Raw genomic sequence first — 17839 nt, 5'->3', positions numbered from 1 at the left:
CTCAGTTCCCCACATGGAAAATGCTGGCACTCAGCTCCACTGAGCTGCAGATGCTGTGACACAACCTGCTCACACATATCTAAAACTCTGGGTACAATTATCCTAAAAGCAATTCTCTTCCAGATAAGAAACCACAGCAACAAAGGAGACTGAAAAAGCATTGTGGGTTGAGCAAGATTATTTTTCTGAGAAAGTGAAGTGTCCAAACTTGTGTACTCACAGCTATTAAAACCCTTCCCCTCCTATGCCCTCCCCCTCTATATCCAGACTTTTTCTCTTTGCAGTTCCTCTGGACAGGCTTCAAAATCTCAGTTTTTCCTTCCTGAAGTAGCAGCAGAAGCTGCTTCATCTCAAGAAGCACCACGGTGCCCCTGCTCCTCACACATGGTGCCTTCTTGCCTTGAGGTCTCAGTTTTGGCACTGGCACCCCATTAATTTGTGCATTACACCTTCCCTTTTCTTTACTCTTCCCTCCCCAGGTGCAGCAGCAGGTTCCCCCCTGGCTGTGACTTCAGGGGGAATTTCTGACAGCCCTGATGGGGAACATTTCCCTCACCTTCCCCAGGCCCTGACCACACCACATGTGTTTGTAAACCCCCCAGCAGTACAGGCCTTGATTGCCTTTTTTGTTTGTTTTCTAGGAGGAAATTCTTTTTACTGCACTTGGTATTTACTTCCAGAAAGAGCAGGTTACTTGAGGTTACTCAGTAGTATGAAAGTAATACAAATATATGACATTTTCACAAGAGAATCAGAATTAACCATGAGGCAGCCACACAGTAAAGTTGCCTTGATCTCACTGTAAGATTTAGGACCCTCACAGTTTCCCATCTGTCTCACAGGGTTTTACTATGAAAAGCCTCTTCTTTTTGGCATGGAAAACTTATCTTGTCAATGGCCACACAGACAGTTGGTGTGCTCAGCTGAAAACCTCACAAGAAAATTTTTCAAGTCAAAAACTTCTGCCTTTTGACAGTCATTAGCACTCAGCTGTTCAGAAGAATTACATCATCTTCTTGGTTACAGAGCCAATTCCTTCATTTCTTGAGGGGGTTTCTCCAGCTTCTTCTCCATTCCTTTACCCAAACAACTGACCAAGTGACCAGGGCAAATAATGAAGGGGAGGTGACAAATGCAATGTCTAACCCAGGCACAGGCAGGTGTGGGTTTTTAGGAGCCAGTATCAAAATGAATTTGCCTGTAAATACAGTGAAAACCTCAGACCAGTTTTTGAAATGCTGGTAAACACCACAGTGAAGGCAGGGTGAGGGATGGACTCAGTGCAGGACAGAGTTTCCATGTCAGCAACAGAAACAAAGCAGAAGTTGATGGAACATGTGAATTTATCCACTCCTTTGAGACCAACACATTCAAATTCAAATAGGTGGAAAAAATGGGGAGTGAGGGAATGAAATAAACAAGCAGGGCATACAAGGAGACAGGACAGGAAGGATTTTCAATCCACCTAATAAGTTGAAATGAACATCAAACAATGCAAGTTTGAAGCAGTACTTATATTTCAGAAAGGGGAATATAAATCAATACCAGAACTAGAAGTGCTAGTTTGGCCTCACTATCATGCAAGCCTTTCCAAAGCATCTGAGACACAGCACAGCTGAGGACACAGAGAAGAAGAGGAGACAGAAAACCCCAGAGAGGTTTGCCAGTTTGTGCTGTGGTAGCTTGGACAGGAATTCACTTGCAGAGACAGTTCAGGGTGCTCAGGCTTCCCTGATCCCTGTGCCAAGCTGGCAGATGTGGCACAAGATGAGCCTCCTATAGCTCACACACATCTGCAGCAGCAGCTGGAAGACAGACAGAGCAAAACCCAGGATGGTAGAAATGTGGTTTTTGTTGATGGAGTGACAAAATTAGTTTTTATTTTTTTAAAAAGGAAAAAAGCTTTGGTTTTTGAGTTTGGTTTTTTTTTTTTGTTTTGTTTTGGCTTTGTTTGGTTTTGCTTTTGCTTTTGTTTTGTTTTTTTTTCTACAAAGGATCACGTCCAGTGAAGCAAACCAACCCCCATCAGGATGTCCTCCCCTGACCAGGCACTCAGTTCTGAAGAAGGCTGGATCATAATGTTATCTTGTTTACTTCTGTAGGCTCACCCCACTAACAATTAAGCTTTTACTCCATCACTCCCCCATTAAGGGATGTTTGAAAGGGAGAGAACAGTACAGTGAGCAAGGAGGTGAAAGCTGGAAACAGGTTACCAAAGATTCTTTCAGGCACCAAACCTATCACACAGTTAAAAGTCCAAAATACCTCAGGAGAAACCTGAAAGAAAATGTGATGCTCAGGAAAGCAAGCTGGGAAGCAGCAACATAAAGGAAGATTAGGTCATCACACAGGAAAACTGAAAGACCTTGAAAAGCAGGAGAGGAATGCAACACAAAATACGTAGAGAGTGTGTGTGTGTAAGGATTAACAACTCCTGCTCACACAAAGGACAGTTTATTATCAGGACAGCACCACAGGGAGAGAGACCTTGATGCAGCAAGGCACTCATAGCATGAAGCAGCCACAGGAGAGGCAGATTGGAGCCCAAAACCCCTCAGGAAAGTACTTCCAGAGCCAAAAAGAAGCTGCCTCCTTGGATTGTGAGACTTTACCTGTAGGGCTGTGTGGCCCTTCAGCCATCAAGTTCAAAAACATGGATTTAATTTGAGCTGCTGCTGAGAATGGGTGCATAGGAGAGACTCAGGAGACAGGACAGTATTTTAAAAGGAGATTTAAGGAGCAACTTATGCAGGCAAGCTAAACAAAAGCTGGAAGGAAATATAATCCCTTCATAATACATTTACTGACAGCAAGCACCATGAAAGAAGAGTAAACATATTAAGAAGGAAGGATTATGTTAGTGCAAAAACTAAAAAAAGCCAAGGAAAAAATCTCCATGGGCTACAATTCCATCTAGGCTTGTAAAAAAACCCCCAGTCATTAAAGCAGCAAAGAGCTGGGATGGCTTTTGAAACAAAATGGGGAGTTAAAAAACAACAGGAACGGCACATCACGGTCAGGATAGTTCACTCCACCAAAAATAATCAGAAATAAACACCAGGAATGGTTCCAGTTAGGAGTGCAGCAGTGACATTAAAGGAATGGCACTCTGAAGGAATTTTACCCCTTTCCATTTGAGTATGAAGCAGAAAAAGAAGGGAGACTTCTGTCACAGCCTGCTCCATCCAAACCCTCTGTGCCAAGTCCCCAGCAAGAGAATCCTCTTTTTCATTGCCTTTTTTGTGGCTGTTTCTGTTGTGAAGTTCAAGTCCTCTGGAAACAGACTGCACTAATGGAAAGGCTGGCAGAAAAAGCTAAGACTAAGAATATTTCTAATGTTTATTTTATTAAAACAAAACAACCAATACCACACAATGAAAACAGGCCGCCTCATTCTATATATTTAGGCTCTGGCCCAAAATTGGGGTGAAGGCAACACATAAATAAGGCTTTATCAAGGGGCAGTGTGGTGTGACCTCCAGCCACAGAGCAGCTCTGTTCCTATCACCACAGCTTGGGCCAAGCAGCAGCATTCCAGCCATGTCTGCAGCACTGCACTGTGCAGCACACACCAATTTCTGTCAGAAAATTTCAGTTTGGGCAAGTTGCAGATAGAGATTTCGATTTCACATGCAAACATTGAGAGTTTGAAGAGGATGGGGGGAAAAAAGAAAACACCAAAAAACCCGAACGGCCTTGGTATCACCTCAGGAAATTCAAGACACAATTATCATATAAGAGAACTCCTGAGGTGTTTAGAGAAAGGTATGCATTTAAAGAAGAAGGAAAAGTAGCTACCAGACTGACACCATAAGGTTATTATACCCTGTAATTCAAATAAATATTCAGGTTGTACCTTAAGTGAAGGAGTAAGAATGATTCAGAGAACTTTTTCCAGCAGCTGTGCACAAGACTATTGAAATGGGTTTTGGCAGAGTTCAGAAGAACCCAGTGTATGAAAACAAACCTCTTTATCCCAATAAATTTGAAAATGTGCTTCTATTAGTCTAAGCTGTTTTGAAAGCACATCGGATTTCTGTCTGCAGTGTAACACCTCGATTAAAATGCTGGAATGGCTCAACCCAGCCCTGCCTGTCCCTTCCAGCAACATTTTAGACACTGCACCGCAAGACAGCAGTTTTTTGTGCTGTTATTTGCAGCAGCTCTCCCTGGGGTCCTGGCTTCACACATGACACAGCACATCAATTTCAGACCTAGCAGTGCCCTCTCCTTAAAATTTCCCATTGTGGCATCTTCCAGTGGCACAGAGTAAGAAACACTTGTGCCAACCCCACAGCCCTCCCAAGTCCAGTTTCTCCAGCCCCACTGCTGGGGCAGGGATTTTATAAACCATTTATTTCAGGGTACTGAATTTTTTTTTTCTAAAAAGGAAGAAAATAATTACACAATCAGCTTTACATGTTAACAATCCCCAGCTGCCACCCAGCTGCCACCAGTCAGGGTGTGCCTCTAAGTTGTGTATCAGGCAGATAAGCATGCATAGTTTTCAAAGGAATCATAGCAGAGCTGCTTAGCATCTAAATCAGATGAGCAAAGCAAAATAACAAAGCAAAACTAAAAGAAAAGCATTAGGCTAATTTGATGCAGGTGCCTAATGTAAGCAGTCACTAGGACAAAAATGCAGGAACTATCATTGCTAATAAACATATATAGGGGTTTTTTTCCCTTTTAAAGCATTTTTACTGTTCCAAGAGCCACGTTCTGCCTTATTTTAATTTCACAGGCACTGAACCACCTCCCAGTATTTGCTGTGGGAGCAGAGGGAAGAAATCACTTGTTCCTCACTGAATACAAGGACCAGCAGAGTCAAGACTTCACCCTCAGGACTCTGCACCTGTTCCACTGATCCTGACCTAGCTCCCACTTAGGAAGCAAACCTGTCATCAGCCACACAAACAGCAAGAGGAGACAAAGATGTTTTCCAGTCCCAGGAGAGAAATTTCTTTCTTCTCAATGCAGTTCCCACTGCCCACTTCAGCAATGGGATGGGGAAACATCATCAGGACTGTGGAGGTGGAGGAGAGGGCTGCTCCATGAGCTCACTGAGGGTGTAGCTATAAACTTGGCATAACCCTGGGTATTGTGCATTTGGTGGAAGCCCTGGAGCACATTCTGCTCACAACATGCAAAAGAAGTGAATCAATGCAGGGAGTTTGCACAGGTTCTTTAGAGAGGCAGCCTCTTACCTGCCTCGACAAACACAGGTCAAGGGTACAGATCTATTGACAAATAACTTTTCCACTCACACTAATAAAACATTTCCTGACCCAAAGTACACTGAAAGGCAACAAATCCAAAGTTTACCTTCTCTCCAGCTGACTTTACAATGCTGGTAACTTCTTTAACTGCTAGCTCAAGTGGTTCTGCTGGGTCATCTTCCTCAAACGTAAGCAACTGACAATCCTAACAAGAAAAAAAAAAGAAGCACATTAGGTGATGAACCCATCACTTGAAAACAAGCGATAAAAATGCACTGCCAGTCAAGTTCCTGGAATTGCAAATGTAAGTCAAAACTTCCATGTATTAATTGCATGACACCTCACTACATAATACAGGGTAGAGCCTGAAAACATATACTTAGGACATAACTATGGGCCTAATCATAACTCATCTTTCCCTGTAGTAGAATATCAAGGTACACAGTGCAGAGCCAAGTCCACGAACAGCAACAGGGTCCAGCAAAACTGCTGTTCTTCAGCAAAGATTTATCAGGGCTGCAGTTTGAAAAGTCGAGTTTGGTTTGGCCCACTAATAGGGCTGCAGTAGGCTATGCCAAAACTAAGAAACCCCAAATATCATCTTGCACAGGTGAGGAAAGAAGCCTTCCCCTGCCCAGCCCTCCTCATCAGTGGAGGCAGACAGTGATGACAGCAACTCAATCTTCACACAGACAGCAAGGCAAGGCAGCCTTTGGGCACTGAGGTCATACTTTCAGAAGCATCAGCACTGCATTCTTCACCTGCTACCCACACGGAGCACTCAGCCTCGCTTCCCTCATCACCCCAGGTTGTTTTGCACGCAAGAATTTCAATAGCTTTGTGCTGCTGACATTGTTTTGGGAGGCTGACAGCAGGAGCAACGCCACGCTGCAGCGCCAGGTGCTGAACTCCTGGCTCCACCTGGGCAGGGAGGGTGTCCCTGTCGCTGTCCCTTCAAGGGGCTTTGCCCTCTGCTCAGGGACAGGAAGCTGTCACTTGTGTCTGGTTACTTTCGGTTCCCAGCACCTGTGCTCAAGCTGCCTGGACCCTTCTCTTCCACAAGTGCACGGCAAACCAACCTTCATTTCTTAGCACAACCCACTCTTTTCTCAACCACATTGCAAAATTTGAAAGGGTGCACAAAATATTTTCTTTCTACTGCCCAACTTACAATGATACTTGGGAAGTGTTCATTTTTATTCCTTATCTTTCACACACACATGTTGCCCCACTCTTCCTTCTTCCCCAGCCTGCTCTCTGACACATAAGAAGGAACCTCTTCGGTCTGGGACGCACGCAAATTCAGAGAGCTGGGGACATGCCACTTCCTAGAGTTTATCCTCAGCATTTTGCACTGACACGACAAGGGTTCAGTCCTCAGGACATGGAAATCAGCTTGCCACAGCCTCACTTAACCTCCTCACCTCAGCGGGCATACCATCACACACCACCGCGCAGGATGCCACACTGTGCCTTTTCCAGGAAGGACGGGTTGGGATGAGAAGAAATACCACGTTTTGTGCATCCTCCGTGACCCGGGTACAGGCAACCTGACCAAACCCTGAGCATCCCATCCGCCTTCCAGCAGGCTCGGAGCTACCAGCCCCTGGAGTTACAGCACACACAGCAGGGCCTGAGGCATGGCGGGGGAAGCCCAGCTCTGGGAATTATTTGCCGAAGGACGGGCCCCAGGCCCAGGCCAGGAAGTTTCCATTGTTTCCTCCTCCCCACGCCCGAACAATGTTATCGGCGGAGCGAACCCCTGCCAGGGGCTGCGGGGGTCGGGGCTTTCCTTCCTCCCCATCCTTCCCTGCTCCCACTCCGCGCCTCCGGCCGGCTCCCTCCTGCAAGCCCTGCCAAGCAGCCACCGAACGCACACGTGTAAATACACAAACACACACACGGAGGGTCAGGAACACACCCGGCACATCCCTGCAGCAAGTCCCGGCGTCTCAACAGCGGGGAGCGCCCGGAGCCGCGTCCCGGCGCGATGCCCCACGGCCGGGAGGCGCCGGCCCCGTCCCGGCGGGCGCGGGGGAGCCGCCGCCGGCCCTCCCCGGTTCCTTCCCTCCCTCCCTCCATCCATCACCTGCATCCCGGCACTCACCGCCCGCTCCGCCGCCTCGGCTCGGAGCGCCGCCACCCAGGCCCGCCGCCACTGCCGCCTCCAGCTGCCCCGCGACAGCGCCCAGGCCAGCACCGAGCCGCCCTCCTCCAGCAGCTCGTCCCGCTGCACCGGGGCAGCGGGGGCCGGCGGCGGGCGGCCCCTCCGCAGTGCCAGCAGCGCGTACTGCACCAGGTACACGGCCAGCGTGGCCAGCGCCGCCACGAAGAGGGCGACCAGCGCGCCCCAGCGCAGCTCGGCCAGCCCGCCCGGCAGCCACGCCATGGCTGACCATAATGGGGCCGCGACTCCGGACGGGTCCAAGGCGCGCCCGGCTGGGAGCGGCGGCCGCAGCCCCGCACGGCGCTCGCTCGACCCGCGGGCGCCGGCGCAGGGACCGGCGCTGCCCTGGGACGTGCCGCGCTGCCCCGCCCGCCCACGGCGCAGTCCCCGCCCCGGGGCGGTGGAGAAGGGGCCCGGCCCCGGCCGCAGGCTCGGCCCGGCGCCGGCTCTGGCTGCTGCCCAGCGGGGGCGGTTGCCAGGCGGCGAACGCGGCCCGCCGTGTCCCGCAGCGTGGCGGCGGTGGGCGCCCATTGGCCCAGGGACGGAAGGGGGAGACGGGCTTGGGGTGGGCACCTGGTGCTCCCGGGGGTAAGAGGGATTTGGGATGAGCCCCTGGGGATGCGACAAGTTCATGATGTGCTCCTGGTGCCCTGGAGTAAAGGGGCCCACCGTGAGTTCCTTGTGCCTCCGAAGGTAGCAGAGTTCAGGGTGGGCGCCCGGTGCCCCCGGGGTTAAAAGGACTTGGGACGGGCGCCTGGTGCCCGGGGTAGAAGGGCTTGGAGCAGGTGTCCGATACTTCAGGGGGTAGGGGGGACACCGAGTTTCCCAGAGATTGAGTGGTTCGCTGTGGGTATGGGGCAGGTGCCTGCTCTGTTTCTTTCCTAGTGTCTGTCTTTACCTGTGGCACCTCCCAGCCAAAGACCCTCGCTTGATTTTTTCCCCAATCCACGTGGTAAAACAACCCTTGATTAAGTTATGAAACCTGGTCATGCAATGTCATTTTAAGCTCTTGCTCCTCTTGGCTTTCAGCCCCTTCAGAGCTTTGCCTTAAAGGGCAGGAACATCTTTTCCTTGCTGGAAACTGGAATTCCAGGCCATTGCAGCGTGTGCCATGGACCACAGAGGGGAATTCCCGAGGCCCTCGGGGTGCTGGTTCTGCCCTGCTGCTCGAGGGAGCTGTGCAGGTGCAGGTGACAAGGTCCCAACGCCACCTGGGCTCCCAGAGCAGACAGCAAAGGCTTCTTGGCTGGACATTCTCAAGCACATTCCCAGCTCAAAGCAGAGGCAAGAAGAAGAGGGAAGCGAGGAGCTGACAGAATCCTGGAATGCTGGCGGCTGGAAGGGACCCTGAGCAGGTGTTATGAGCCCATGAGGGAGAGAGGCCTCTGTCCAAATGCAGGTGCAAAGGAGGCCATATGAGGACAACATATGGATTTTATTTAACATGGATTTTATGTGACAAGAAAGGGGAGGTAGAGCAGTAGAAAGAAAGGAAAGATATCTCAGAGAGAGAGCAGAAGATAACTAGTTGGAACTAGAGGACCTTAAGGTCCTTCCCTTCATTCTGTGGTTGAGTGGGTGTTTATTTTAATTTGATACTATTATTTACTTCTAAAACTGTTTCGTCTTCTTATCTTCTTCTTATTATTATTTCCTACTACAATTTATTTTTCTTCTTCTTGTTCTTGCAACAAGAAGAAAAATAAATTGTTATTTATTTATAACATATAACATATAACATATATATATAATTGTTATTTATTTATAACTGTTATTTTCTTATTATTACTACTACTATTTCTCCTTATCTTCTTCTTCTCATAATTCTCATTCAACTTACTATTCCTATTCCTTTTCTTGTTCTTATTTACTACTATTAGTTCTGCATAATTTTCTTATTCTTACTCCTTTTTTTTGTTGTTTTTGTTTTCTGTTTTTTGGGTTTTGGGGGTTTTGTTTTGTTGGGTTTTTTTGGTTTGTTTTTTCTTTTTTTGTGAGTGGGGAGGTTGTGGTCTTTTTCCTTACTAATACCATTTCTTAAATTCAACCTTCACTCTTTTGGAAGAATCATTTGTGTCACAGTCCTGCAGTGACATTCCTGGAGAAACGCCTCCTGTGTGTGCCCATTCCTCACAGCTACAATCCCAGAGGACCAGCATGTAATCCTTCCAAGATGAGAGAAAACGGCCTTCCATTCCAGCAGGAGAGGTTCAGATTAAATATTGGAACAAATTTTCCCTGACACAGTGGTCAGGTACTGGAAGAAGTTGCCCAGGGAGGTGGTGGAGTCGCCATCTCTGGAAGTGTTGAAGAGTTGTCCAGATGTGGCACCTGGGGATGTGGTTTTGGGGTGATGATGGCAGTGTGGGGTGCCAGTGGGACTGCACAACCATCAGGGTCTCTTCCCACCTTGATGCTTCTCTGGGATTCACCTGAGCCCCCACGGCTGCTGCTTTGGGGCTGGCCACACCGTAACTTTTGGCCTTGGGGAGATGCCCCTGAGAGGAAGCAAAGCAGCCGGGGATTGCTGGGCCTGGAGGACACATCCAGACAGAGGCAGCCCCGTGTGGCTCCCTCAGGACACCGGGCAGGCTCTGGGCCTGCGGGGCCGGGCCTGGCGCTGGCAGCGGGCACTGATTGTCCGGCTGTGCCCTCAGGCAGGGCCAGCGGAGCAGCGCCCGCAGCGCCCGCCTGAAGCGGGACGGGCGTTTCTTGGGGGGAGCCGGCTGCTCCCTGAGGGCCTGGGCTCCCGCCTGGGAAAAGCACAAAAAGCAGCTGAGCTGGGCAGGCACTGGGCTCTCTGTCCCTGCCTCCTGCTCCTCAGGAGAAGCTGCTGTGCTCTGAGGAGGCCCTGGGCTGCCAGGTGGGGAGGCGAGGCCCAGAGCAGCACTTGGGGCACGGCTCGGCTGCCCCACGCTCAACCCAGGCCTCGAGGGACAGGCACTGGGAGCCCGTCTGCTGCAAAAACTCCCAGTCCAGTCTTTGCTCCCCACCTCTCAGGACTCTAGCTGGTCAGTGACCCCAAGATACATTAGAAACTATTCTAATGTAACTACATACTTTTCCCAGCCCAATGGTCGAAGAAGGAGTCAGAGCTCTTAGTTTCTCAGTCTCAAGGTTGTTTATTGTTCCTTAGCTATAAAATTTTTTCTCCTGTCCTGCCAAGGTCCACTCAGCAGGACAGTCACAGGCACTCTGCCTGCCCCTGGGGCAGTGTTATCTTTTTATACTAAAAACTACGTGTTCAATGTTTACAATTACTTTCCAATCCCTATCACCTATGTTAGACAGTGAGCTTCTACTTTAAACCAATCTGTAAGTGCCAACATCACAGCAGAAGATGGAGGCCAAGAGGAAGAAGGAGAAAGGCTGGACATGCCCAGATTCCTCCATCTTGCCCCCTGAACCCCCATTCTAAAAACTCCAAAAAATCTATTTTTCACCCTGTGATAAATTCACTATCATTCTACTTAAACTGTCGTGGCTTGTAATTCTTCATCTGATGTTGGTAATTATTTTTTCCAAGGGCTGAATCAAAGGCACAGGGGTCTTGGGCTCTGTGCCAAGGTCTCTGAGCCCCCTGGGCAGCAGCTCGAGTCCTCCAGGGCAGCCAGAGGAATTTCCTGGGCTCTGACACCCGTCTTCTTCTTCACTCAGCTCAAAGAAGTTCGTTTGTGCCATGTCCTTCTCCCGCAGCAAGGGCTTGACCCCATTGCTGTGGATGCTCACACGTTCCCAGTTGTCCTGAACAAGCTCTTTGTCACCATCATTGTCCCAGCTGGACTGCACAGAGGGTCTGCTACCATTGCCTTGGGACAACTCTTGGCCAGCGGAGTCTTCCTCTTTGGAAAGCTCTTGACCAACAGAGTCCTCCCAGTCGGACGGTTCTGAGGAGCTGCCGACTGCTCCTTGGGACAGCCCCTGCTCCTTGCATTCTTCCCCATGGAAAATTCTTGGTAGCTAAGGGCTTCTCCCTGCTCTGCTCCTGCTCTCCTCATCCCAGCTGGAGAGCTCTCCATAGAACATCTCCTTGGGAGAGCTCTCACTCAAGAGACTCTTCCCAGTCAGAGATCTCTTGGTAGTTCCTAACATCTCTCCATTGGGAAAGCTCATGATCCATGTCAGATTCCTGCTCTGCCTCCTCAGTCTCTGGCACACCCATTGCCCCCACCAAGTGCTCACTGAGGGCCTGCTCTTCTGACCAGCTGGGCAAGGGGCTGGGACAGGGGGTGTCCCTCAGGGCTCTGCCTTGGCCCCAGGGCTCTTGCATGGCTTTCTCAATGGCACAGACAGCAGATCCAGCTCACCCTCAGCACATTTGCAGGAGATGGGGAGCTGAGCAGGGCAGGGGCACCATGGAAGGACGAGGCCAGGCACAGGGACCTGGACAAGCTTGACAAGTGGGACCATGAGAACCTCATGAGGTTCAAGACGGCCACGGCCCAGGTGCTGCACCTGGCCCAGGGCAATCCCCGCGTCCTGGATTCATCAAGGTTGGAAGACACCTTCAAATGCCTCACATTAGTGCTGCCTCCCTGACCACTCCAGCACTGGAAAGTGCTGGATCTGAGATTACCCCAGGTGTCATGTTACAAAAATAAGCATCATAGCTTATAGTTATTCATTGTTATTTAATCATAGTTATTTAATAAATTTCATTTTTAAAGCTGTGAACACAACAATTTATAAAAAAAAAAAGAGGAGTATATTCCGTCACTGAAATTAAAATAAACACAAAAACAAATACATTGAAAAGAGATAAAATCAATACAAACTTTCCCCAATAATTATCTGCCTCTGTGCTCCAGAGTCCATTTTCTACATGAAAGAAAGAGAAGGTTCATAAGAGGCCATTCATGCAGTCTAACATGAGGTTTGATACAAGTGCTTTGTCAGGAGAGTGTAACAGTGTAAAATATGCTTCGTTTGTCAAAATGACACTTTGGCCAGCAGAGCTTTTTGCAGCATTCCAGGACTCTGTGTGATGCCACCTTTACCTGTGAGGTGGCAATAGCCATGTTTTCATTGAGATTTTATAGCCTCATGACCACTGCATGCTCCTCACCGGCAGCTCTGCTGGAAGAAGCAGACCTGGAAATCTTCATTCCTGAAATGTGATCCCTCAGCATGTCCCTTCCTGGAAGAGGGGACCACTTCCCCTTTCACATGCAGCTTTTCATCTTTTCTCCCAGAGACAGGTCACAGCCCTGTCCTTCTTCCTGCTGGCTGTGGCAGGTTTGCTCAGGAGTTGTGGGGCCAGGAGAGGCACAAAGCCAGAACACTGATCCCCCATGTTGTCCTGCCCTCATGTGGACTCTCCAGTCTGTTTTCTGTAGCCCCTTTCTAGATGAGGCTCAGCACGTGGGACACATCCCGTCCATCTGAGTCACCATTGTGAGTCTTTGTGACAGCTGTCTGAGGAGGAGGGTGATGGCTGTGCAAAGACGTGGAGCAAGGGCCAGGTGGGATGCCCAGAAGCCTCTTTGGAAGGTGCTCAGCAGCCTGGCTGTGGAAACCCAGGGCACTGGGAATATTTCTCTGTCTGCCCTGGGGTGCCCTGACCCCCAGGGGAGCACTGACTTTGACCCTCATTCATGGAGAAAGTTTCCCAGACTTCAAGATAGACCAGAATCCACAAAAGTGTGAAATAGATTATAGAGAGCAGTGTAGGTGCATCACTTGGTGAGAAATTGAGGTTTTGAGGTCTTTAGTATGTTGTGGATGGAAGCAAGATGGAGGGCACAGGGTGTTGTCCTGGGTTTCTTCTTCATGCTTCTTCTTCCTTCTTCTCCATGGGTTTGGGTGGCATTTTGTAATTGGGCAGAAAAGTCCCCATTGCAGCTCTTTGGGTCCAGGTGTCAGTTCTTCATTGGATAGTTCAGTCTTAAAAGTCCTTGTACCAAGAGATTGTTGCCATTTTGTGCCTTCTAATGAAAAGCTGCAGAACTCACAGCAGTGAGACTGTTTTACTGATAAGAAATAATAAACACCTGAGTCTGAACATAAAACACCATCTCAAGTGCCTTCAATCCAGACCCAGAGAAACCAACAACTGAAACCCCTACACCTGGCACCAAGGATGTGCCACCAAGCAAGCTTCCATAAGCTGGAGCTGGTGTGGGGACAAAGAGGCTGGGACGTGTCTGGTTCTTGATCTGGAATCTCCAAACCCGTGTCTTCCAGAGAACATCCTCTTCTTAATGGAGTCTTGCTCTGTATAAAAAAAGCTCAGAGGTGATGGCATCATTAGACCTCCACCTAACTGCTCTTATTTTCAGTTCATTTGCAAAATCAGGAGACATCTGATCTATCCAAACAGTAATCTCTGTAGAAGAAAAAGCAATGTGTCCACCATGACTTCATAGCAGGAAAACTGCAATTCATTTATGGTCATTTTGTTCTTCTTTGCCCAAATGCCTACATCTCTTAATTGCTTGAGGAGACACACTGCCAGGAGCTGTTTCATCAGATCAGAAATTGGCTTTGTTATTAAAATACAGGTCTGGTCCTAAATATGTCTTGAAAAAATGACTATATTTACAACTCTGAATGTAATTGTTGACAAATTGGCTAAGTTTCAGAGCAGATGAGTCACAATGTTTTATTTTGGCCAATCATAATTTTGAATTATGTATTAAGGTATAAAGTAAAGCTGCAGAGCCATGTTTCAATTCTATTTGAATTGACCCAAGGTAGTTCACCCTGGACACTTGTACTTGCTTTTGAAGCCCTTCATGCACCAATAATGCAGCTCCCAAGGGGTCATGGTTTAACCCAAAACCAGAACACAAGGAAAAAAAACATTGTGTGAAAACAAATAATGGCACCATGGTGTGTGCATTAACCATAGCCCACCTGTACACCATCCACTAATTTTATCAGTGTCATAATTTATAAGTGTCATTATTATAACAATATTGCTTTTCCCTGTAGGATCCCGCTTTTACCTTTCTCAAAATTTGGCTTCAAACTTAAAGACAGCAAGTTTAGATTAGATTTTAGGAAAAAATTCTTCCCTGTGAGGGTGGGGAGGCCCTGGCACAGGGTGCCCAGAGAAGCTGGGGCTGCCCCTGGATCCCTGGAATTGTTGGACATTGGGGCTTGGAGCAGCCTGGGGCAGTGGAAGTGTCCTTGCCCATGGCAGGGGTGGCACTGGATGGTTTTTAAGGTCCCTTCCAACCCAAACCATTCTGTGATTCCATATCTGGTACTCAGTCTATTCCAGAGTGATCACAATTTTGCAAAAGGGACAAAGGCTAACAACAGACATTTTGTTTGGAATGCACCTGGCACTGCAATGGAAAAAAAGGAAAATAATTTTTGGGACTATTATTTTTTCTATGACGATGACTCTTCAAAAATACATTGACCAAAACTTCAGTGAAATACCCTGAGTTTTTAGAAACGAAACCAACGTCAAGCTGCCCTTTTTAATTTTTTTTTAAATTTTTTTTTCTCTCCTTTATTTTCACTGCTGGATCCGGTTCTTTTCTCCCCACCAGAGAGCGCCAGGATCCCCAGAGGTGCTGATGCTGGGACTCGCCAGGAGCGTGCGCTTCTCCCGGGCAGGACAAACACCCGTGAGCCCCTCAGACAAATGCTTGAGGACGCTCAGACCGGCTGGCTTTGGGAATGTGGGGCATCAGAAAGGACTTGGTAAGTAGCAAAAGACATCTTCACGTTTTAGACTGAGAGCAGCAGCACAAAAAGGAATTTTGTAGGAAAACAAGAGGCTTTGAAAAATGCCTTCCTCCAGAGGAACAGTGAAAATGCTCCAGATAAGAAAATCCAAGGATCTGTGCATATATGGAGAGAGGGCTTCACCTTCAGTGTGATGCTTTTGAGTGTGATGGTGCAGTCTTTTTTTTCTGTCTCCTCCTTGGTGCCTGTACACAGCATTAGAGGCACAGAATAGATTATAGAATCATCTCCATAAAACAAAGATTCTATGTGATTCTCCCTCTCTTAAGCCTTGTAGTAAATATTTCGTAAAAAATACTCAATTTCAAATCTCATTTTAGTATCTGTGAATCTCCTCCAGACTTAGAATTCGGTATTTTACAGGTTTTGTTCCTCACGCTTTTAAAAATTTTGTTTACATGCCTTTACAGACCTCTGTCAAATTTCTCCTGAAACAAATAACCTGAATGTGAGCCAACAAGGCAAAGTTTTCTTCTTGTGGCATTTGGCTGCTCAGATGATTGATGAGTAAAGAAGCAGCAGCAGCAAATATTGCACAGCTGTAGCTGTCACACCTGGGGAAGCCCTCAGGATGTGCAGTCTTCAAAGACTGTTCCAAGAGCACCAAAACTTCCCCTGGTGCAAGACTGTAGAGGAAATATTAAATATCTTTTGGATAGGTTTTCTCCAATAAAGTGTTTCATATACTTTATAGGATAAATTAATGGATGACAAGAGTAATAAATACAGTTTCTGTCAGCCAAAAAGGGTTAGAGGTGTCACGCCTCAGGAACACCTCATTCATTAGGGAAGAAGGGAATAAGTGGGAACCAAAAAGAGCCATATTAATCACAAATGACACCTTAAAATGAAGGCTGTTTTTTTTCTTGCTGTTCTTTTTGGCAGGGTCACAGCGTGCTCCTCTGTATCTCACACTCTGCTGCTGTTGTCACCAGACTTGCTCTCACCTCTTCTTCTGCCTCATTGTCCTTTGTTCCTTCAGCCATCTGCCTGCAGAGCCTGCAAACCCCAGCATGGTCTCTTCCTTCCAGCAGAAGCATCCCTGGATTTCAGTAATCCCAGCAGGTTTTTGACACCAGTGGACTTCACTGGAGAGATGCATGTGGCTGGGTGAGAGCCTGAACCCTTAACTATGAGCTCAAGCTGCTGACTACAACCAGGGCTGCATAACACTGAAGAGCTCAATCCATCCTAGATCCTGGACTGACAGGACATTAATAAATTATCAAGGGTTTATCAATTTAAAGCAAATTCTTTGTCAGCAGAAACTGACTTTCAATGTACTCTTTCAACACATGCAAAATGAAAGGGAAATAAAAGTTGTGTATGTTGCTTCATTGCAGCCTTGCAAATTTTTATTGCCAGAGTATTTCAGGACTGGAAGCAGAAATATTATCCCTGTTGGTCTAATAGTAAGGATGCTCCTGTGTTTGTATATTGAATGATAGATGGAAATATCCTACGAATGGAAAAGTAAGCATTGCTGGATTTGTTTGCACACCAACTGTCTTAGAGGGGGACAGCTGGAATTGGAACAAAAATAACCACAAAAACAGGTGCAATGCTCATGGCATTATCAGTCACTTTTAATAATTTTGATTTGTTTCTTGAGTTTTATGTCAAACACAGGCTTTTTGTTCTCTGGAGCATTTTTCTGTGAACCATTCTAGCAGAGGTCAGTCTGTGCTAACAGTGATGGAGAGGACTGTGTGTCAATATTACCTGGATGCAGGAAGAGCTGGAGTTGTTCTGATCTAAAAGGAGAAAGGGAGAGCCACATCTCTGGGGGTTTAAGACTGTGAGTGGGTCAGAGAGCAGCTCTCCACCCTCTCTTTGCCTTTTCCACAGCTCCATAAAGCTCCCTAACCTGTGAGGGGCAGGGATACCACACAGAGGGACAGACCACGAGCCCTTTGTCCCCATTCTCAAGGAGAGGCCCAAATCCTCCTGAGCTCAGAGTGCCCTTTTAACCCCTGATCCGAATGTTTGGCAGAGCTGGTCCTTCAGCTCTGCCCTGTGTTCCACCTGAGCCACTGTCCTGTCGTCAGAGGTCAGTGCACACACAGAGTGACAAGTGCTGGGGTAAAAAGTGCAGGTGAGTGCTCAGCACATCCTCTGTGCAAATCCTATCCTTCCCACTGGATTTGTGGTGTCCCACTGACATCATTCCTAGACACCCAGGCAGGGATTTGCACGAAACTTGTAGGACATTAATTCTTGAGACCTTGTCTCCTGTGTTAAATGTGGGTGAATCTGAGGAGTGGGTCCAACCACACTGCACAGAGCAAAAATGGCAAAAGAGAGCAAACAGGGAGTCCAAGAAGTTGAGAAAAGTGGCCTAAGTGTTTTCAAAGACAGGTCACACCTAGTGTGAAGACAGGAACTGAGTAAACCCCATTCCCAAAAGATAAAAAACTCATTCTCTGCTTTATGGGAATCCACAAACTACATTCCCACACAGGGGGTTTTGTAGCCATAATATTTTCTGAAAAATCCCTTTCCTTAGGATTTTTTCTCCTGAGAAGCTGAGAGGCCTCAGGAACAAAATGTAACCAATGGTTATCTGCTGCTGTGGAATGCAACAGGTGCATCTGGGATTGGTCTCTTGTGGTTGTTTCTAATTTATGGCCAATCACAGTCCAGCTGGCTTGGACTCTTGGTCAGACACAAGCTTTTGTTATCATTCTTTCTTCTTGCTTGCTAGCCTTCTGATGAAATCCTTTCTTCTATTCTTTTAGTATAGCTTTAATAT

General features: G+C 47.7%; 1 protein-coding gene and 1 long non-coding RNA gene across 3 annotated transcripts in view; one reads left to right on the top strand and one right to left on the bottom strand.

Annotated features, from left to right (window-relative positions):
- C2CD2 (C2 calcium dependent domain containing 2) overlaps positions 1-7608 on the bottom strand; it is a 39866-nt gene extending 32258 nt beyond the window's left edge. For both annotated transcript variants that reach the window (XM_066545541.1, XM_066545542.1), the window contains exons 1-2: positions 7327-7608; positions 5326-5424 (exon numbers count right to left, since the gene is read on the bottom strand). In XM_066545541.1, coding sequence (XP_066401638.1) covers positions 5326-5424; positions 7327-7608 — 381 coding nt within the window. The remainder of the gene's footprint in view (positions 1-5325; positions 5425-7326) is intronic.
- Positions 7377-16424, top strand: LOC136553772 (uncharacterized). The gene is made up of 3 exons (XR_010783221.1): positions 7377-7518; positions 14889-15042; positions 15973-16424. It is a non-coding gene; the product is annotated as an uncharacterized lncRNA (long non-coding RNA).
- Positions 16425-17839: the final 1415 nt, after the last annotated feature.

The sequence above is a fragment of the Molothrus aeneus genome, chromosome 2, assembly GCF_037042795.1.
Source record: "Molothrus aeneus isolate 106 chromosome 2, BPBGC_Maene_1.0, whole genome shotgun sequence".
Classification (NCBI taxonomy): domain Eukaryota; kingdom Metazoa; phylum Chordata; class Aves; order Passeriformes; family Icteridae; genus Molothrus; species Molothrus aeneus.
The sequence above is the reverse complement of the archived record's forward strand: the minus strand, read 5'-3'. Positions and strand labels throughout refer to the sequence as shown.